At 48.2% G+C, this 22,132-nt stretch overlaps 1 protein-coding gene across 2 annotated transcripts in view; it reads left to right on the forward strand.

Annotated features, from left to right (window-relative positions):
• Positions 1–14,499: 14,499 nt before the first annotated feature.
• MFGE8 (milk fat globule EGF and factor V/VIII domain containing) overlaps positions 14,500–22,132 on the forward strand; it is a 42,077-nt gene continuing 34,444 nt past the window's right edge. For both annotated transcript variants that reach the window (XM_075575181.1, XM_075575182.1), the window contains exon 1: positions 14,500–14,702. In XM_075575181.1, the coding sequence (XP_075431296.1) occupies positions 14,615–14,702 (88 nt within the window). In that variant the 5' untranslated portion in view covers positions 14,500–14,614. The remainder of the gene's footprint in view (positions 14,703–22,132) is intronic.

A 22,132-nucleotide genomic window follows, 5' to 3' on the forward strand; every position in this document is an offset into this window, starting at 1 on the left:
GTATTTGGGAGGGTTGGTTTTTTTATGGTGTGTGTGTGGGGAGTTATATGTATTGTTTTTTTTTTATATATATATATATATGTATTGGGCAGGTGGGTTTTTTGTATGTATGTGGGGGTGGGAAGATTTTCGCATTGGGGGATGGGAGGTTTTTTGGTATATATCTTGTGGGGGGAAGGGAATGAGTGCACGTGGGGTAATTGACAGAGGGAGAGGAGAGAGGGTGAGTGAGGAAAAGAGGGAGTAAGAGTGAGATGAAGGGGAGAGAAATACAATGGAAGAGGGGGGGAGGAGAGAGGGGACTCGTGAGGTGTGAAATGGGGGGCGGCTCGCAATACCGCCGACACGGGGGGGGGGGGCACCCTGCTTAAAATGTTTGTCCTGGGCCCCACGATTTCTGTTGGCGGCCCTGTGTGCAGGGCCATCCTAACAACATTAGGGGCCCCCGGGCAGAGCAGTGCACGGGGCCCGGCCTGCACAATCACTCACCAGCCTCCCACGCGCTCACTGGCAGCAGCAGGCACCGGAAGTGCGGCACTGCTAGGCTGCGAACGGGGGTGACGCGAGCCAGGGTTCCAATTCCGGGCGGGGGAGAGCGGAGCCGGGGTGCCGGGCGGGGGGAGAGCGAGCCGGGGTGCCGGGCGGGGGGAGAGCGGAGCCGGGGTACCAGGCGGGGGGAGAGCGAGCCGGGGTACCAGGCGGGGGGAGAGCGAGGCGGGGTACCAGGCGGGGGAGAGCGAGGCGGGGTACCAGGTGGGGGGAGAACGAGCCGGGGTTCCACTTCCGGGCGGGGGAGAGCGAGCCGGGGTACCAGGCGGGGGGAGAGCGAGCCGGGGTACCAGGCGGGGGGAGAGCGAGCCGGGGTACCAGGCGGGGAGAGAGCGGAGCCGGGGTTCCACTTCTGGGCGGGGGAGAGCGAGCCGGGGTACCAGGCGGGGGGAGAGCGAAGCCGGGGTTCCACTTCCGGGCCGGGGGAGAGCGAGCCGGGGTACCAGGCGGGGGGAGAGCGAGCCGGGGTTCCACTTCCGGGCGGGGGAGAGCGAGGCGGGGTACCAGGCGGGGGGAGAGCGAGCCGGGGTACCAGGCGGGGGGAGAGCGAGCCGGGGTACCAGGCGGGGGGAGAGCGAGCCGGGGTGCCGGGCGGGGGGAGAGCGAGCCGGGGTACCAGGCGGGGGGAGAGCGAGCCGGGGTTCCACTTCCGGGCGGGGGAGAGCGAGCCGGGGTTCCACTTCCGGGCGGGGGGGAGAGCGAGCCGGGGTACCGGGCGGGGGGAGAGCGAGCCGGGGTACCGGGCGGGGGGAGAGCGAGCCGGGGTACCAGGCGGGGGGAGAGCGAGCCGGGGTTCCACTTCCGGGCGGGGGAGAGCGAGCCGGGGTTCCACTTCCGGGCGGGGGGAGAGCGAGCCGGGGTTCCACTTCCGGGCGGGGGGAGAGCGAGCCGGGGTACCAGGCGGGGGGAGAGCGAGCCGGGGTACCAGGCGGGGGGAGAGCGAGCCGGGGTTCCACTTCCGGGCGGGGGAGAGCGAGCCGGGGTACCAGGTGGGGGGAGAGCGAGCCGGGGTGCCGGGTGCCGGGCGCCGCGGGGGTGGGGGGGGAGGGAGAACGAGCCGGGGTGCCGGGCGGGGGGAGAGCGAGCCCTCCTAGCTAGACTTAGAATTGTGGGCACGCATAGGCTGGGCGCGTCGGGCCCCCCTATGCTGGTGGGGCCCCCCGGGCAACTGCCCAGCGCATCCATACGTTAAGACGGCCCTGTCTGTGTGTGTGTGTGTGTGTGTGTGTGTGTGTGTGTGTGTATACGTGTGTGTGTGTGTAGGTATGTGTATATGTGTATTTGGTCACATTCTAAAGATAACATTTTTACTTTATTCAGTGCCAATTTTAGGTAGATGTAGCTGTGTAAACTTTAGAGTAGTGTTTTTCAACCATGGTTCCTAGGGCCCCTTCGGTCCCCTGCGACGTTGAAATGTGACACCTTGGCAAATTCATATTCTCACTTTGTGTTACTTTTCCCTAAACTCAACCAAACTGCCAGGGTGTTTGCTGGATAACCAAGGATAAGGCAATGTGCAGCCCACACCATGGCCAAAGGCTTCAGCACCATTTGTAGGTAATACTTTCAACCACTAAATGTTGTAGAGAAGATGGGACTCTGAGATGTTGACTCTCACTGATCTGGAATCAGTCTCACTGATTTTACAACCAGCTGTCTCATAGACGGCACTTTAGCTTCATTTACAAAAGACAATACTTTTCCAGTAAATGCAACTTTTGGGGGACCAGAACCCCCTAATATCACTTATTTAGGTCTCTAGTAGAGTGGTATTTTAATATTGTGAATGTAACGCTTTGTCATCCAAGTATATTAAATTTACCAGTATTTGCTTCTGTGTCTGACGCTTTCAGTCATGCTGTATATTGGTGTGAAACAGTGCATACAGCCTGCTGTGTATTGGTGTGAAACAGAGCATACAGTCATACTGTATATTGGTGTGAAACAGTGCATACAGACCTGCTGTATATTGGTGTGAAACAGAGCATACAGTCATGCTGTATATTGGTGTGAAACAGTGCATACAGTCATACTGTATAGTGGTGTGAAACAGTGCATACAGACCTGCTGTATATTGGTGTGAAACAGTGCATACAGTCATACTGTATATTGGTGTGAAACAGTGCATACAGTCATGATGTATATTGGTGTGAAACAGTGTATACAGTCATGCTGTATATTGGTGTGAAACAGTGTATACAGCCTGCTGTATATTGGTGTGAAACAGTGCATACAGCCTGCTGTGTATTGGTGTGAAACAGTGCATACAGACCTGCGGTATATTGGTGTGAAACAGTGCATACAGCCTGCTGTGTATTGGTGTGAAACAGTGCATACAGCCTGCTGTATATTGGTGTGAAACAGTGCATACAGCCTGCTGTGTATTGGTGTGAAACAGTGCATACAGCCTGCTGTATATTGGTGTGAAACAGTGCATACAGCCTGCTGTATATTGGTGTGAAACAGTGCATACAGCCTGCTGTGTATTGGTGTGAAACAGTGCATACAGCCTGCTGTATATTGGTGTGAAACAGTGCATACAGCCTGCTGTATATTGGTGTGAAACAGTGCATACAGTCATGCTGTATATTGGTGTGAAACAGTGTATACAGTCATGCTGTATATTGGTGTGAAACAGTGCATACAGACCTGCGGTATATTGGTGTGAAACAGTGTATACAGCCTGCTGTATATTGGTGTGAAACAGTGTATACAGCCTGCTGTGTATTGGTGTGAAACAGTGCATACAGCCTGCTGTATATTGGTGTGAAACAGTGCATACAGTCATGCTGTGTATTGGTGTGAAACAGTGTATACAGCCTGCTGTGTATTGGTGTGAAACAGTGTATACAGTCATGCTGTATATTGGTGTGAAACAGTGTATACAGCCTGCTGTGTATTGGTGTGAAACAGTGCATACAGCCTGCTGTATATTGGTGTGAAACAGAGCATACAGTCATACTGTATATTGGTGTGAAACAGTGTATACAGTCATACTGTATATTGGTGTGAAACAGTGTATACAGTCATACTGTATATTGGTGTGAAACAGTGTATACAGTCATACTGTATATTGGTGTGAAACAGTGCATACAGCCTGCTGTGTATTGGTGTGAAACAGAGCATACAGCCTGCTGTATATTGGTGTGAAACAGTGCATACAGTCATACTGTATATTGGTGTGAAACAGTGCATACAGACCTGCTGTATATTGGTGTGAAACAGAGCATACAGCCTGCTGTATATTGGTGTGAAACAGTGCATACAGTCATACTGTATATTGGTGTGAAACAGTGCATACAGTCATACTGTATATTGGTGTGAAACAGTGCATACAGTCATGATGTATATTGGTGTGAAACAGTGTATACAGACCTGCTGTATATTGGTGTGAAACAGTGTATACAGTCATGCTGTATATTGGTGTGAAACAGTGTATACAGCCTGCTGTATATTGGTGTGAAACAGTGTATACAGTCATGCGGTATATTGGTGTGAAACAGTGTATACAGTCATGCTGTATATTGGTGTAAAACAGTGCATACAGCCTGCTGTGTATTGGTGTGAAACAGTGCATACAGCCTGCTGTATATTGGTGTGAAACAGTGTATACAGCCTGCTGTGTATTGGTGTGAAACAGTGTATACAGTCATGCTGTATATTGGTGTGAAACAGTGTATACAGCCTGCTGTGTATTGGTGTGAAACAGTGTATACAGTCATGCTGTATATTGGTGTGAAACAGTGTATACAGCCTGCGGTATATTGGTGTGAAACAGAGCATACAGTCATACTGTATATTGGTGTGAAACAGTGTATACAGTCATGCTGTATATTGGTGTGAAACAGTGTATACAGTCATACTGTATATTGGTGTGAAACAGTGTATACAGTCATACTGTATATTGGTGTGAAACAGTGTATACAGTCATGCTGTGTATTGGTGTGAAACAGTGTATACAGTCATGCTGTGTATTGGTGTGAAACAGTGTATACAGTCATACTGTATATTGGTGTGAAACAGTGTATACAGTCATACTGTATATTGGTGTGAAACAGTGTATACAGTCATACTGTATATTGGTGTGAAACAGTGTATACAGTCATACTGTATATTGGTGTGAAACAGTGCCTACAGACCTGCTGTATATTGGTGTGAAACAGTGTATACAGTCATGCTGTATATTGGTGTGAAACAGTGTATACAGTCATGCTGTATATTGGTGTGAAACAGTGTATACAGCCTGCTGTATATTGGTGTGAAACAGAGCATACAGTCATGCTGTATATTGGTGTGAAACAGTGTATACAGTCATACTGTATATTGGTGTGAAACAGTGTATACAGTCATACTGTATATTGGTGTGAAACAGTGTATACAGTCATACTGTATATTGGTGTGAAACAGTGTATACAGTCATACTGTATATTGGTGTGAAACAGAGCATACAGTCATACTGTATATTGGTGTGAAACAGTGCATACAGACCTGCTGTATATTGGTGTGAAACAGTGTATACAGTCATACTGTATATTGGTGTGAAACAGTGTATACAGTCATGCTGTATATTGGTGTGAAACAGTGTATACAGCCTGCTGTATATTGGTGTGAAACAGAGCATACAGTCATGCTGTATATTGGTGTGAAACAGTGCATACAGACCTGCTGTATATTGGTGTGAAACAGAGCATACAGTCATGCTGTATATTGGTGTGAAACAGTGCATACAGACCTGCTGTATATTGGTGTGAAACAGTGCATACAGTCATACTGTATATTGGTGTGAAACAGTGTATACAGTCATGATGTATATTGGTGTGAAACAGTGTATACAGTCATGCTGTATATTGGTGTGAAACAGTGTATACAGTCATGCTGTATATTGGTGTGAAACAGTGCATACAGTCATGATGTATATTGGTGTGAAACAGTGTATACAGTCATGCTGTATATTGGTGTGAAACAGTGTATACAGCCTGCTGTATATTGGTGTGAAACAGTGTATACAGTCATGCGGTATATTGGTGTGAAACAGTGCATACAGTCATGCTGTATATTGGTGTGAAACAGTGTATACAGTCATGCTGTATATTGGTGTGAAACAGTGTATACAGTCATGCTGTATATTGGTGTGAAACAGTGCATACAGTCATGCTGTATATTGGTGTGAAACAGTGCATACAGCCTGCTGTGTATTGGTGTGAAACAGTGCATACAGCCTGCTGTGTATTGGTGTGAAACAGTGCATACAGCCTGCTGTGTATTGGTGTGAAACAGTGCATACAGACCTGCTGTATATTGGTGTGAAACAGTGTATACAGTCATGCTGTATATTGGTGTGAAACAGTGCATACAGCCTGCTGTGTATTGGTGTGAAACAGTGTATACAGTCATGTTGTATATTGGTGTGAAACAGTGCATACAGCCTGCTGTGTATTGGTGTGAAACAGTGCATACAGCCTGCTGTATATTGGTGTGAAACAGTGTATACAGCCTGCTGTGTATTGGTGTGAAACAGTGTATACAGTCATGCTGTATATTGGTGTGAAACAGTGTATACAGCCTGCTGTGTATTGGTGTGAAACAGTGTAAACAGTCATGCTGTATATTGGTGTGAAACAGTGTATACAGTCATGCTGTATATTGGTGTGAAACAGTGTATACAGTCATACTGTATAAGAGTAAAATAAATATGCTAGTGTAATGAAATGCTTTAGAAATAAATCATAGCAGTGAGATTGGACTCAGAATTTCCCTCTGCAAAGAGCAGTATTATTCGCTCCTTCACTTCTTGTCTCACACATGGAGCAGTGTTTTTCAACCACAGTTCCTTGGAATCCCCGCGCCTCCCTAAAAGGTTCCCCGCGCCTCCCTAAAGGTTTCCCCGCGCCTCCCTAAAGGGTTCCCCGCGCCTCCCTAAAGGGTTCCCCGCGCCTCCCTAAAGGTTTCCCCGCGCCTCCCTAAAGGGTTCCCCGCGCCTCCCTAAAGGTTTCCCCGCGCCTCCCTAAAGGGTTCCCCGCGCCTCCCTAAAGGGTTCCCCGCGCCTCCCTAAAGGGTTCCCCGCGTCTCCCTAAAGGGTTCCCCGCGCCTCCCTAAAGGGTTCCCCGCGCCTCCCTAAAGGGTTCCCCGCGCCTCCCTAAAGGGTTCCCCGCGCCTCCCTAAAGGGTTCCCCGCGCCTCCCTAAAGGGTTCCCCGCGCCTCCCTAAAGGGTTCCCCGCGCCTCCCTAAAGGGTTCCCCGCGCCTCCCTAAAGGGTTCCCCGCGCCTCCCTAAAGTGTTCCCCACGCGCCTCCCTAAAGGGTTCCCCGCGCCTCCCTAAAGGGTTCCCCGCGCCTCCCTAAAGGGTTCCCCGCGCCTCCCTAAAGGGTTCCCCGCGCCTCCCTAAAGGTTTCCCCGAGCCTCCCTAAAGGGTTCCCCGCGCCTCCCTAAAGGGTTCCCCGCGCCTCCCTAAAGGGTTCCCCGCGCCTCCCTAAAGGGTTCCCCGCGCCTCCCTAAAGGGTTCCCCGCGCCTCCCTAAAGGTTTCCCCGCGCCTCCCTAAAGGGTTCCCCGCGCCTCCCTAAAGTGTTCCCCACGCGCCTCCCTAAAGGGTTCCCCGCGCCTCCCTAAAGGGTTCCCCGCGCCTCCCTAAAGGGTTCCCCGCGCCTCCCTAAAGGGTTCCCCACGCCTCCCTCCCTAAAGGGTTCCCCGCGCCTCCCTAAAGGGTTCCCCACGCCTCCCTCCCTAAAGGGTTCCCCGCGCCTCCCTAAAGGTTTCCCCGCGCCTCCCTAAAGGTTTCCCCGTGCCTCCCTAAAGGGTTCCCCGCGCCTCCCTAAAGGTTTCCCCGCGCCTCCCTAAAGGGTTCCCCGCGCCTCCCTAAAGGGTTCCACACGCCTCCCTCCCTAAAGGGTTCCCCACGCCTCCCTAAAGGGTTCCCCGCGCCTCCCTAAAGGGTTCCCCACGCCTCCCTCCCTAAAGGTTTCCCCACGCCTCCCTAAAGGGTTCCCCGCGCCTCCCTAAAGGGTTCCCCGCGCCTCCCTAAAGGGTTCCCTGCGCCTCCCTAAAGGTTTCCCCGCGCCTCCCTAAAGGGTTCCCCGCGCCTCCCTAAAGGGTTCCCCGCGCCTCCCTAAAGGTTTCCCCGCGCCTCCCTAAAGGGTTCCCCGCGCCTCCCTAAAGGGTTCCCCGCGCCTCCCTAAAGGGTTCCCCGCGCCTCCCTAAAGGGTTCCCCGCGCCTCCCTAAAGGGTTCCCCGCGTCTCCCTAAAGGGTTCCCCGCGCCTCCCTAAAGGGTTCCCCGCGCCTCCCTAAAGGGTTCCCCGCGTCTCCCTAAAGGGTTCCCCACGCCTCCCTAAAGGTTTCCCCGCGCCTCCCTAAAGGGTTCCCCGCGCCTCCCTAAAGGGTTCCCCGCGCCTCCCTAAATGGTTCCCCGCATCTCCTTAAAGGGTTCCCTGCAATGTTCAGGTCTGATATCATACGCCTTGTTAGAGGGGATTAGGGGTTCCCCTGAATTTCACATGGGGTTCCTTAACCACAAAAAGGTTGGTAACCCCTGACATGGAGACTATTTTATCAACGAATATACCACTTTTATTTTGGTTGCCATTCTTCAGTCAGTGAAAAGCAATCATTTTAAACTAAACACACCTTAAAGCTGCAGACCAAGCAAAGTCCTACGTGTTTTTTTTTTTAATAAATCAGTTCTGTACTATGAGAAAATACTTGTAGCATTTTTTTTAAAACAACTCTGACATTTTTAATGTATTATAATGTAACATGCATTTTTTGTTTCTATAGCAACCATTTACAAAGTAACATCCCCTTCCTCTTCTGAAACAGGCTCTGGCACACCCCTTTTTAAGCCCCTCCCTCTCTCTAGCAGTGCACCAATTGTATCTAGTGACTGCCTGGTCACATGATCTTCCCCACAGAACTTTACATCTTTGTACCTCTTCTGCTGCACTGACAGCCATTTAGTGAACCCCCGAGCTGAATCTTCACCGAACGATCACAGGAGAACGGATCAATCGGCAATTTAGCTAATTACTTAGCATTGTGTGGATTGTATTGATGCACATATTAAAGGGGGATTTTTTTTTTGCATTTTCTTGCTTGTTTTCATTGTAATACTTATTCATTTTTCTTTTAAACGTCCCAGTATATTGTTTTTGCTAACATTTTCTGTAGTTGTACAACTTTGTCGTGATTCATTTGATTGTTTTTCCTAAAACCCTTGTCTGCATTCAGTTTGTTAATATTTCCTGCGTGCAGTGCAATGCCAAAGAAAGTCACATTTTCCAACGAATGACTGCGGTTTGTGTACACACATTGGGAATCATAAGGATAAATCTGATGGCCAGGAATAACGAGGGAACATAGTGCGTTTAATCTTCAAACAAACCAATCATGCTAATCACAATCAGTAATAAAATGTCAGTTTTATACATAGGAAGCTTTAGGGCTGTTCTGTACAGCGTGCGGCCGTGCGGCCGCGCATTCCTATGCGAACGCGCGTGCCGCATGCTTTTCGTGTATATAGTGCCGGGAGCTGCAGGTAAGGTATATGTGTGTGTATGTGTGTATATGTGTGTGTACAGTATGTGTATGTATGTGTGAGTATATGTGTGTGTATGTGTGAGTGAAAGTAAGTCCTAGATAAGATTTTTTTAAAGAAAAAAAACTTTAATAAATATTTTTTGTAACTTTTGCAGTTATTTACGCACGCACACACATCCATACAAACAGGCATCCATGCACACATACACACACACACACACACATACATACACATGCATACATATAGACACACACATACATACATTTGAGCGCAGGCAGCGGCGCGAAAAGATGAATTTCCTCATCTTCGCCGCTGTCTGTCGGCTCCCCTCTCCCTGCCGTGCGCGCGCGGCCCTTCTATAGAAAGGCTGACTCACGTCAGCCAACTAAAAATCTGCGCGCATGGCGCAGCACGCGCCCGGCACTATAGAACGTGCCTTAGAAGCAGTGAAGTGATTAAGAAATAGCAATGAAATAACTTAACTGTTACACATATTTCTAATTTAGATAGGATTTTGCATTATAATACAGCTGCCTAATTTAATGAAAGCGTGATAATCCTGCATGCCTCTTTTGCAACATTCTGTACAACTGAATACCTAATTAATCTCGAGCTGTTTATCAAGTAGATAGTAAATGTTTATGGTATAACGAGATGTTTGGGAAATATCTATTGCACGATTCAATACCTGTGATAATCACGGCCATTAGAGTCCATCGTTGCTAAAACTGCATACTCTGCCAGCAGGGCCGCTGATAGCGGGGTCGGCCCCCCAGCAGGGCCGCTGATAGCGGGGTCGGCCCCCAGCAGAGCCGCTGATAGTGGGGTCGGCCCCCCAGCAGGGCCGCTGATAGTGGGGTCGGCCCCCAGCAGAGCCGCTGATAGCGGGGTCGGCCCCCCAGCAGGGCCGCTGATAGCAGGGTCGGCCCCCCAGCAGGGCCACTGATAGCGGGGTCGGGCCCCCAGCAGGGCCGCTGATAGTGGGGTCGGCCCCCAGCAGAGCCGCTGATAGTGGGGTCGGGCCCCCAGCAGGGCCGCTGATAGTGGGGTCGGCCCCCCAGCAGGGCCGCTGATAGCGGGGTCGGGCCCCCAGCAGGGCCGCTGATAGCAGGGTCGGGCCCCCAGCAGGGCCGCTGATAGCGGGGTCGGCCCCCCAGCAGGGCCGCTGATAGTGGGGTCGGCCCCCCAGCAGGGCCGCTGATAGTGGGGTCGGGCCCCCAGCAGGGCCGCTGATAGTGGGGTCGGGCCCCCAGCAGGGCCGCTGATAGGGGGGTCAGGCCCCCCAGCAGGGCCGCTGATAGCGGGGTCGGGCCCCCAGCAGGGCCGCTGATAGCGGGGTCGGCCCCCCAGCAGGGCCGCTGATAGCGGGGTCGGCCCCCCAGCAGGGCCGCTGATAGGGGGGTCGGCCCCCCAGCAGGGCCGCTGATAGCGGGGTCGGGCCCCCAGCAGGGCCGCTGATAGGGGGGTCGGCCCCCCAGCAGGGCCGCTGATAGCGGGGTCGGGCCCCCAGCAGGGCCGCTGATAGCGGGGTCGGGCCCCCAGCAGGGCCGCTGATAGCGGGGTCGGGCCCCCAGCAGGGCCGCTGATAGTGGGGTCGGCCCCCCAGCAGGGCCACTGATAGTGGGGTCGGGCCCCCAGCAGGGCCGCTGATAGCGGGGTCGGGCCCCCAGCAGGGCCGCTGATAACGGGGTCGGGCCCCCAGCAGGGCCGCTGATAACGGGGTCGGGCCCCCAGCAGGGCCGCTGATAGGGGGGTCAGGCCCCCCAGCAGGGCCGCTGATAGCGGGGTCGGGCCCCCAGCAGGGCCGCTGATAGCGGGGTCGGGCCCCCAGCAGGGCCGCTGATAGGGGGGTCAGGCCCCCCAGCAGGGCCGCTGATAGGGGGGTCGGCCCCCCAGCAGGGCCGCTGATAGCGGGGTCGGGCCCCCAGCAGGGCCGCTGATAGCGGGGTCGGGCCCCCAGCAGGGCCGCTGATAGCGGGGTCGGGCCCCCAGCAGGGCCGCTGATAACGGGGTCGGGCCCCCAGCAGGGCCGCTGATAACGGGGTCGGGCCCCCAGCAGGGCCGCTGATAGCGGGGTCGGGCCCCCAGCAGCTCTTTTCTCTCCCACACTTAGCTGTTGTTGCCGCCCTCCTCTTTCTGAACCGCAGCGTCGGCACCAATGCGATGTTGAATGGCGCAATGTTGCCATGGTAACGTGACGTGATTTGACGTTTCAATGTCGTGTTACCATGGCAATGAGACGCTGTGTGCCGTCACGGAGACGCTGAGATTCCAAAGGAGGAGGGCGGCAGCAAGGAGGCGCCCGACACCGCTAAGTGCCTTCCCTTCAGGCCCGAGAGCGCGGCAAATGCATACGGACGGAAATGTTTGCCGCCCTATACCCGGGCCTAACGGGAAATCCGCCACTGAGTGTGTTCTAAAAGTACAGGCCCTGGATCATTGGTTTAATCTTTGCAGAAGCCTTATATAACAGCAGGAATTGTATGCCATACCGGCAGTCCCTGATAATGCCACGGTGAGCGTCAGATCCTGCCCTCATTCACTGAGCAATGACCGGAAACACGCTTTGAGTAGAGAGCAGTGTTCCACCCTCACAATCTCAGTTCCATACTAAACCCATTGCTGGGAGACCCCTATGGAAAATATATCCAGCAGGGACACCCAAAATAGAGATGTGGCAGGCACTTTATTGGGAAATAATGGGGATACATTTTTATTAATTATTTTTCTTTAGAACAATAACAAGAAGAACAATTAAAAAAAGAGGCTAACCAAAGGATTTCCAGACACAGTAAAAGAACTAGAAGCAACACCGGGAATATGTCATGTTTAAGACTAGGAGGAAAACGTGATTTATTTCTCTTTGGCATTTAGGACAAGTTGGTCTTAAAATCAATTTGTAAAAGTGTGTGAAGCTCCGGCCTGGTTTTCTCTTTGGTGCTATTTCTAGGAACGCAGGGAAAGCGCACAAACCACAAACCACAATAGGTTAGACCGATGTGTGGTATTTACAGAAGAGACACGAAACATATTTTGTGATTTGGCGCAGGAAATATTCTGTTACAACCTGACACAGGCAAGTAAAATCCCACAGCAAATTTGTTACAAAAATTGACATGTATGTAAGGCAACCATGCAAGTTTCAACATAAATTGAGTTTAAATGAGAAAATTATAGCATGCAACATATTCATTTGGAATCTTTATCCCTTCCCACTCTCAGTCAGGCTTGGACTGGCACTATGGAAATCCCTGGAGGGCATCAGATGGGCTTTTAAGGTTCATACTGGCCAAGCGTCGTTGGTTGGCTGATCGAATCTCCCATGGCAGTCTGTCTGAGAGTGAAGCTGCAGAGGGAATCAATCTGCTCTGTGCAGGCCTGCCGACAGCCCTTACCCAGAGTGCTAACCTGCGGGCCCAGATTGTTCAGCAGGGAGGAACCGGGGGATCAGCGGACTCTACCTGCGGACAGGAGGCATGGCACCAGCCAGAGGAGGGCTAAGCTGGGCCCGGGATAATTGTTCTAACTCTCCCCCCCTTTCGGCGGCCCTGGCTCTATGTGTATTACTGTGTACCTATACAATTTGCAATTTTAGCGCAGTGATTTGTAATGTTTACCCAGAAATGTTTTGCTATGGTCATTATAACTCACAGGTGCATGTAAGAAAATTATGCAAACATTGAATTTCAATTCTCGATTCAGCATGTACTAAAATACCCCCCTGTGTATACTTATCCCCATAATAATACATATAATTAATAAACACACACAAGGTCCTAAATGACCTCCCCCAGCCCCCTCCCACCATGGGACGAAAATGGCCCAGAGAGAGAAGGGGAGGGGGAGCCTAGCCACGGCGGTCATGCAACCTTGTTTCCTGATTGGCTCAGGGCTACTCAACAAAAGTAAGGTAGAAGTGATAATCATACATGTAATGGCTAATTAAAGGTTAAAAAGAGTGCAAGCTTTTAGGACCACTAAGATCCCTTCTTTGGGCAGTTGTGAGGCTTATATAAAATAGGAAATACTCTATGTATGCCGCTCCTCGTTCTCTTACCGGAGCCTCTCACATCCGCCACCAGACCAAGTTCTTTTAAAGCTAAAGGTGTCTCACATGTTAACCTGGTCTGTAACTGTTACATACGCCTATAATATATATTATCTCTAACTGTGTATGCTATGTTTTGTATATAATGTATACCCTGTTCATGTAATGTACCCATATATTGTCATCTTAAGACAAAATACACAAAAAACACAGCGCACAACGCTCATAGTGTATTAAAAGATATATTAAAAATAACCAACAAATAAGGGTAAGTATTGTGCGTACATCAAAACAAAATTAAACAGGCATGTCAGGGGTTAATGTTACCCATGCACCAGACAGAACGCCAATTCGGATGTCATCAACGAAGATACAGGCAGTTCCCCGTGTCTCGGCCTCATGCGTTGGATTAAAGGTTCGAATTGTTTTAGCTCATTGGACTCTCCACCACACTACTGCGAGCTCACTCGGTGACTGGAAAGATCGTGACGCACCGTCGCTACCTAGTGACGTCACAAACCCGGAAGTGCCGGATCGGTGGGCTGAGAAGCGTGTATCCAGCTATTGGAAGAACTGACCGATACCATGACACCACGCGTGTACACCACGAGTTTGCTGGACTTTCTACCTCTGCGAGTGGGACTATCCAGGCTCTACCTTGGGACCGAGAGGCCGAGACACGGGGAACTGCCTGTACCTTCGTTGATGACATCCGAATTGGCGTTCTGTCTGGTGCATGGGTAACATTAACCCCTGACATGCCTGTTTAATTTTGTTTTGATGTACGCACAATACTTACCCTTATTTGTTGGTTATTTTTAATATATCTTTTACTACACTATGAGCGTTGTGCGCTGTGTTTTTTGTGTATTTTGTCTGAACTTGTAGGGGGTGTTTTTGAGCCATCCCTGGTATCACAGCTGCAGACGCTCCGATTATACAGTGCCGTGAGGTAACGTATTGATTTATACATTTATCACTGATTATCACTTCACGTTTGTGTATTGTTTGTAGTTGCGCACCTATTTTCACTTCTATTGTCATCTTAACTCTGTGCCCAGGACATTGGTGAAAACGAGAGGTAACTCTCAGTGTATTACTTCCTGGTAAAACATTTTATAAATAAATATTCTCAGTTTATTTTGTAAAAATGGTCTGAAGAAAGGACCTTTCTGGTCCTGAGAGCTTTAACAACTACAGTAGTTAGCAATTAAAGGGGACACACAGATTAGCAGATAAAGCAGGGTGCTGTGTGCTGCTTGGAAACTGCCTGTGTTGTGCAATAACAGATAATCCCTGTGGCAGGGCTGAGATTGCCTCCCCCCTGGGTGCCATTGGTTGAGCTGCTGGAACATGTGTGCCTGTAATCTGCAGGCTCAGCCTTTGGGGGAGAGTCTGAGTGAGTCAGTGAAATCTTTCCGGAGCAGCCAAAATCCAACAGGAGGAAAAAACAAACCTGCAGGAGAAAGGGTTAAAGGAACCAAGGAAGATGAGGGGCAAGACCATGAGTGGGACTAATGTCACCCACTCCCTTATTGTCACTTTCCTTAGTTTCTGCCTTATTGTGGCTGCAGGAGGTAAGTGCAGATCTTGTGACCTTATTTTGGGGATGGGGGTCACCTAGCAGGGTTCATGCTCCATCTATTTGTCGGATTCCTGTCCCTCATCAGATCAGTCTGTCTCCCATGTTGATCATTGTCTTGTTGGTGATTTCCAAATGCATTATATTGTGTTTTATGTACAAACAGTTTATCATCATTGTGTCCATGCATGATAAATACTGTACATAAGTACACCCCTTTCTGTGCCAACATCCATTAGGTATCTATTTCAGGGGTTCAGAGTGAATGGTAAAAGTGACAATAGAGACCTGTAGTTAAATTGCAGCGATAGTTCAACAAGTTCCAAGATCAGTTTGGGGCGTTTGTAGCTTGGTTCTTGTTTTCTTTGGACAGTTTCACTTAGTACTCTATGTGCTAATCTGTACTGCTATACTACAAAACTATAATACTTTCATTATTTGCTTTGCTATATATAATTGTGTCTAAATCAATAGGGTGTCATTGTCTTTTTTTGTTTGGTTTATTAAATAGAAACTTTGTAGCAATTCCACCTGAATATTTAGTGGAAGCTGTGTGGAGGATGATGGGAAGGACTCACCTCTGCTAGCTACAATACATCCACCCTACCCGGCATTCAGGGTCCCATTTAACCCTTTCACTGAGCAATATTGTTTAAGTTCTTTCAGAACTTGAGCTGTCTACATTTTAATCTTGTCTGTAACTGTTACATCCAGCACTAAGCATATATTAACCTTTAACTGTCCATGAGATGTCTGTAAATATAATGTCACTTTTGTTCATTTAATGCAATCTATTCCCAGGACATACTTGGAGACGAGAGGTAACTCTCAATGTAATTACTTCCTGGTAAATCCTTTTATACATTATGTGTCTGGCCCCTTTGCTAGAGAAAGGTTTAAGGCAATGTTTAGCATAGATGGAGTAGCTTGAAAATAATGTATTTATAACTGTATTTTCATATCAGTGAAGTGTAAACCAGGGGGGATTTCTAGTTCATTCTGTGTTCAAACCTCCCTAACAACTAATGGGTGTTGTGTTACGGAGGACAATGGGGCGGTGCTGATGGGCGTTGTGTTACGGAGGAGAATGGGGCGGTGCTGATGGGCGTTGTGTTACGGAGGAGAATGGGGCGGTGCTGATGGGCGTTGTGTTACGGAGGAGAATGGGGCGGTGCTGATGGGCGTTGTGTTACGGAGGACAATGGGACGGTGCTGATGGGCGTTGTGTTATGGAGGAGAATGGGACGGTGCCGATGGGCGGTGCTGATGGGCGTTGTATTACGGAGGAGAATGGGGCGGTGCTGATGGGTGTTGTGTTATGGAGGAGAATGAGATGGTGCTGATGGGCGTTGTGTTATGGAGGAGAATGAGATGGTGCCGATGGGCGGTGCTGATGGGCGTTGTATTATGGAGGAGAATGAGACGTGCTGGAAGCAGCCAGAGCTGTACGAGCAGCTGACAAGCTGGAACATGAAGGCTGCTTATTCAAGACCTGTTCCTGTACAACACCTTTTTTTAGTTCTCTAAGTTGTATAAGAAAGCAAAATGTTATTTATAATGTGCAGGGTTATAATATTGCAGGCAGTCCTCGGTTATCGAACGGAATCCGTTCTGGAAGCAGCGTTGGATAGTGAAACCGTTGTAAAGTGAGTCCCATGTTAATCAGTGGCGGTGAGCGTTGGATAATGCATTCAGGCGTCGAAAAACGAACCATACGGTTGCGTTGGATATCCAATTCTATCCAAAGTCATGGAAAAATGTGTCCACTCCCAATTAAGCGATTTCTACACAAAGACAAAATTCCCTAGCCAATTCCAATCTGGATTTCGTCCCAAACACTCCACCATAACTACCCTGCTAAAAGTTTGCAATGAAATCCAGTGCGGAATGGAACGGGGACAACTCACTGGTGCAGTATTCCTAGATTTTGCAAAGGCTTTTGACACAGTTGATCATGCTATCCTGTTTAATAAACTCCAGAGCTCTGGAATAGGGAAGCATGCTTTAAACTGGTTTCAGTCCTACCTATCAGGAAGATCCCAACATGTGTCCATCTCAGGCTCTAACTCCAACCCCCTGGATATCACCTGTGGTGTCCCGCAAGGCTCTGTTCTGGGGCCCCTACTCTTCTCAGTGTTCATTAATGATCTTCCCACAGCTTGTAAGGAAGCCTCAATACACATGTATGCAGATGACACAATCCTATATGCACACAGTCATAGCCTCTCTGACCTTCAACACATACTTCAGTCTGACTTTTTGAGACTCGAAAACTGGATTTCCCAAAACAAACTGTTTTTAAACACTGACAAGACTGTAACAATGGTATTTGGGACCAAGACTAAATTTGTAAAGCTTCCAGTGACTGAGCTCCTGATTAGAACCAACGCTAACACCACCCTAACACCTGTCACTAGTTTTAAATACCTGGGCTTATGGTTTGACTCCCACTTAACATTCGGGATGTACATTGATACCCTGACAACCAAGACCTACGCCAAACTAGGGGTACTTTACAGGAACAAATCCTCCCTAAGTCTCCTGGTCAGAAAACGTATCGCACAGCAGATGCTAATGCCAATTATTGACTATGGAGACATAGTATATGGCTCGGCTCCTCAAACCCACCTTAGCAAACTTGACACCCTCTACAATTCAATTTGTCGTTTTGTTCTCCAATGCAACTACAACACACATCACTGCGAAATGCTCAAAGAACTAGATTGGTCAACACTAGAGTCTAGGCGCAAAGTTCACCTTTCCTGTCTTGCCTTTAAATTCTTCATGGGCAAGCTACCCAGCTACCTGAACAAGCTCCTCACCCCTACCACATGCAGCACTTATCACCTGAGATCAGACTCCAAAAGACTATTCATGGTCCCAAGGCTCAACAAAGTATCCGGACGTTCCTCCTTCTCCTTCCGTGCACCCCAAAACTGGAACAACCTACCAGAGACTCTCACATCCACCACCAGTTTAAGTTCTTTCAAATCTAAGGCTGTCTCACATTTTAACCTGGTCTGTAACTGATTCATTCGCCCATAATATATATTTTCTTTAACTGTGCATGCAATGTCTTGTATATAATGTATACCCTGCTCATTATGTAACTGTACTTGTAACATGTATTATTTGTCTTAACTCTGTGCCCAGGACATACTTGAAAACGAGAGGTAACTCTCAATGTATTACTTCCTGGTAAAATATTTTATAAATAAATAAATAAATAAATAAATATACCATTGTAAAGTGAAACGTTGGATAGCGAGGACTACCTGTATTCCTAAAATTGCATCTGAACAATTATCCTTAGGGCTTGACCCCGCTGCCTACTACAGGATGAGAGCCCTCCCCTCAATGGCGCCGGGCCCGCTACGAGGGGGGGCCGCAGCGCTGAGGCGTGAGCTGCTCCTGCTCTCAATAGAATTGAGAACAGGACTCGCGTCGAGCGGCTAGGCACGCCCCCCAGGCGGTTCAGCCAATGAGGGCGAACCTGCCGGGTGACGTCATGGCCACGCCCCCGTCACTCCCCCGCCATGCCCCCCCCGGTCTCTCTTCCTGCAGCTCTCTGCAGACCAGGGAATCGGCTGCACGCGCCGCCAATCTCGCGGGCGCGCGTTGCAGCTGAGTTACCAGGGCCGCAGCCTTAACATGCACCTGCGATCTGACAATCTATTGTGTGCAACAACTATAAACTGCCCCCAGGTCCACTGATCATGGCTAACATCTTCTAAATTCCACAAACGCTTCAATGGTATTACTCTTGTAATTCAATTAGTATTCTATTAATAGTAGCGTTATCCCAGAGTTTTGCATGGGCTTCACAGTCGTACCCATTGTAACCGCTCAAAGGGTTATTCAATCCCAAGATTGTAATCTCAGAGCCGGCACATACTGCTTCACAGAAATAAGATAAAGGAAGTACACGTGCTGTTACGTTTGTTTAGCCACTTTTAGTCAAAGACTTTTGGGCCTGAAGGCGTAATTTGGAACTCTTTCATACAGATAAACTGCTGTGATCAGTTTCAACTACCAAGTCACAATCTCCCACCCAAATGAGATTGTAAGTTTTTCAAGGCAGCGACTCATTGTGGTTGAAAGATTCAATGTACAGCGCTGTGCATGTTGTCGATGCTATATAAGAAAAACTATTATTATTCATTGCCACTTGGAAACATACATTAAATATGAAATAAAGTGAATATGACTGTCACACCTTGCATAACATTTGTCATTTTTGTTTTATAGCTCAGGGTTTGTTTAGTGTAATAGCTTTTAATAATGAACTCCATAGCAGGAAATATCACACATATGCAATCCTTCTTTTCTCAGAGGATAGCAAAGTGGTCCAGTATGTGACTGGCTGATCTCCATGGCTCCGTCCTGTTACGTACTTACCAGAGGTCGGATTGTACCTACCCTTAGGGCTTGGACTATTAAAGGTAGAACAGGTTCACATCGCCGTGTAGGGTGATCCTTTGGGAAAGTTATGGGTTTTCTCTTCAAAATGGCATTTCAAGTGGCCAGTGGGTATTTTTGACTTGCTTATTGAAGATAGGTCTTTTTCTATCTTGAACATAAAGTGTGTGTCACCTTGGTCCATAAGTCCATGGATTGAATTCTTTTGTTCCAGTATTTATTCAGAGATAGATATACAGCACAGCATCTCGGCATCATTCTTTACAGGGTTTACAGCAGACATCACCAAGTTATGAATGGAGAATTAGTCAGCACAAGGTCCAAGTAATTCTGAATTCAGTACACATTGGATCACACACATATCAGATTTCAGGAAATCCGGATCCCCATTTATGTTTTTGTTTTTTGTCAATTGCAGCTGCCCTTTCAATATGTGAAATATTTCAACGATAACATATTCTCTGATTCTGTTATCCATCCTCATTATATTTTAATGAATATGCCCTGTACTTGCACTGTGCTTGGCCTGGTCTGTTTTTCTAACATGGTGTTCTCCTGCTTGTCTTCCAACTTGTGATGTATGTCTTCCTATTCTTCATTTAGACTCTGTTCTTATCTATTTAGCCTTGGGCTGCAGTGCATCAGCTAATTTTTGTTAACTAAGTGTATACCAAGCAAATATATGTGTGTAGAGACAATATTGCGTCTCTGGTTCAGGATTTGAAATCCTTCCTATCTTCAATAATGCAAAAGAGAAACCGATGAGGAAAGAGATACACATTTCTAAGGCAAAGAGAGGGTAACAGTGCAAAGATTTCTCAATGTTGTAAGCCTATATTATTGTAGTGTCAGGAGAAGACCGCAGCCTAAACAAGGGGATAAATGTGTGAACAATGCGATACTACCAAGCTGTGAAACGGTCCTGGATATTAACATTGACTTACTCTTAAACATCTCCAATTTCAATTGAGCTTCGTATATATCCAAGTGACCGGAGGAGCGCGAGTGGAAGGAGTGAAGTTCTGTATTCATCTGCACCAAATCTCTGTGGTTTTATCTTCTAACTGATTTTAGACTTTTTTAAATGTTGTTTGTTTTTTTTTTTTACCAGGAATTCATTGTAAAACACTAATAATCTCCCTCTGTTTTTATGAAAAACATGAGCTCCAGGGTTTGAAATCTCACCTATTTTATGTGACCGTTTATTGAGGGTTGTGTGAGAATTTACCAGAGCACATGGTCTGCACGGGATGATTTGGGATTGCTCATCTAGCTTTGCCCTGCAGTTCCCACGTGTCCAACTCCTGCCGGGATTTGGCTTCTATGCGAATAAATACAATAGGAAGTGGTCAAACAAGGATGTGGCAAGCTTTGCTGGGAGCGGAGGAGGCAGGTTAAGCCTCTTTAAATTGGGGTTGGCTGGACACATATTCAGGTTGCGTCCTTTTTCTAAAATAGCACATTAATAATATCTTGATTTGTATCTAACCTTTTTTTCCGGATAAACTATTTTTAACTCCGGCGTACGTGCTGAACGAGTCCGCGACGCTTCCGAAGCAAATGGCGATAGAACCAAGAACTTCAATTTGTTCTTTAGCCCAAAACCAACACGACAATAAACAAAAGAACGGCAGTGCGGCCCCTGAAGCAAGCAGCAAAGGAATGGCATTTCTTTATACGTTGCATATATAAACCCTTAGGGGCCTATGCAGAGAGCAGCGCTATTTCGAAATTCGCCATTTTTTGGAGAAAATCGCGCAGAAAGCAGCAGAAAATGGCGAGTTCCGAAAAACGCGCCAATTTTTCATTTCTATTTGTAAAACTCGCCTCGCGGCTGGCGAGAACCTCAATCTCGCCAGTTTTAAAAATATCCGTATGCAGAGAGGCGCGAACGGCATCTAGCGGCTGTTCGCGCCAATAAAATGGCGCGATTGTCTCCGTTTTGCCTCGCCAAAAAAAACTGCCGCTCGCGGCCATTGCAAAGGGAAAAAAAAAGGCGCAAATTTGTTTTAACACATTTCTGAAGCGCGCATCTCGCCAATTTAAACTCGCCACACGCATCCATGTTAAACATAGCAGAATTCGCACTTTTCTGCATATGGAGATTAAAACTCTCCAAAAAAGCTACTTTTTAATAAATTCGCCAATTTTAAAATTCGCTGCTCTCTGCATAGGCCCCTTAATTTGACATGACCGTTGTAATCAATATACTTATATTTTGTTAGAGGAGCATTTCATTTATTGCACATAATCTGGTTTATCACTGTACTTTTCACAAGTAGAACTAAAATGTTTAATCTTTCTTGTTTTGAATGCTGTATTTTAAAGCAGCAGTATGATGCTTTGTTCAGAAGAAATAAGCGTTTGGAATATGAAGTGCCCGGGAGGTTAAAATGAAGCTCTCACCAGCGCCCAGTGCAGTCCAAAGGTTTCTCGCACAATGTAGAGATTAAGAAACCCATATTTTGAACATCATCAAAAAAAGAAGACGTATGAGATGCTCAGAGGGAAAGATAGTAACATTGTATCAGTTTTAAAAAAATGGGGGGGGTAAAAAATGTAGGCACCAGAGTTTAGTAAAGAGGGGGGCTGTAAGGGCACTTAACCTCCTGCCACCTCTCAGCGGCTGTTTGTGTGTATCTGTGACACACTCCGCCCCCACCCCCCCATCCCGGGTAGCTAACTGCAGAGAGACATAGTCCCAGACCGCTGCACCTCTCTCCCCGCTGGACTGAGCGGCGTGGTTCTGGTCAGTCGTTGCCATGGCCGGCACCAGTGTTCTGAAGCATGGTTTAAGCTGGCGTTGGTAAAGCATGATTGCCGGTCGTGGCATTGAGGGGTCAGTCCGCATTGCCAGGTCATCCCTGGTTAAAGTCTTACCGGCTTCTGGGGGGAGATTGGGTCCTGGAATGGATTGCAGTGTTGCTTTGTTACTTTGTATAACAGTTGCTGCTATTTGATAATCTCCCAAGGTCTTATAAACAGTGCAGCTGTTATATGGCGTTA

Source organism: Ascaphus truei, chromosome 18 (assembly GCF_040206685.1).
Source record: "Ascaphus truei isolate aAscTru1 chromosome 18, aAscTru1.hap1, whole genome shotgun sequence".
NCBI classification, from domain to species: domain Eukaryota; kingdom Metazoa; phylum Chordata; class Amphibia; order Anura; family Ascaphidae; genus Ascaphus; species Ascaphus truei.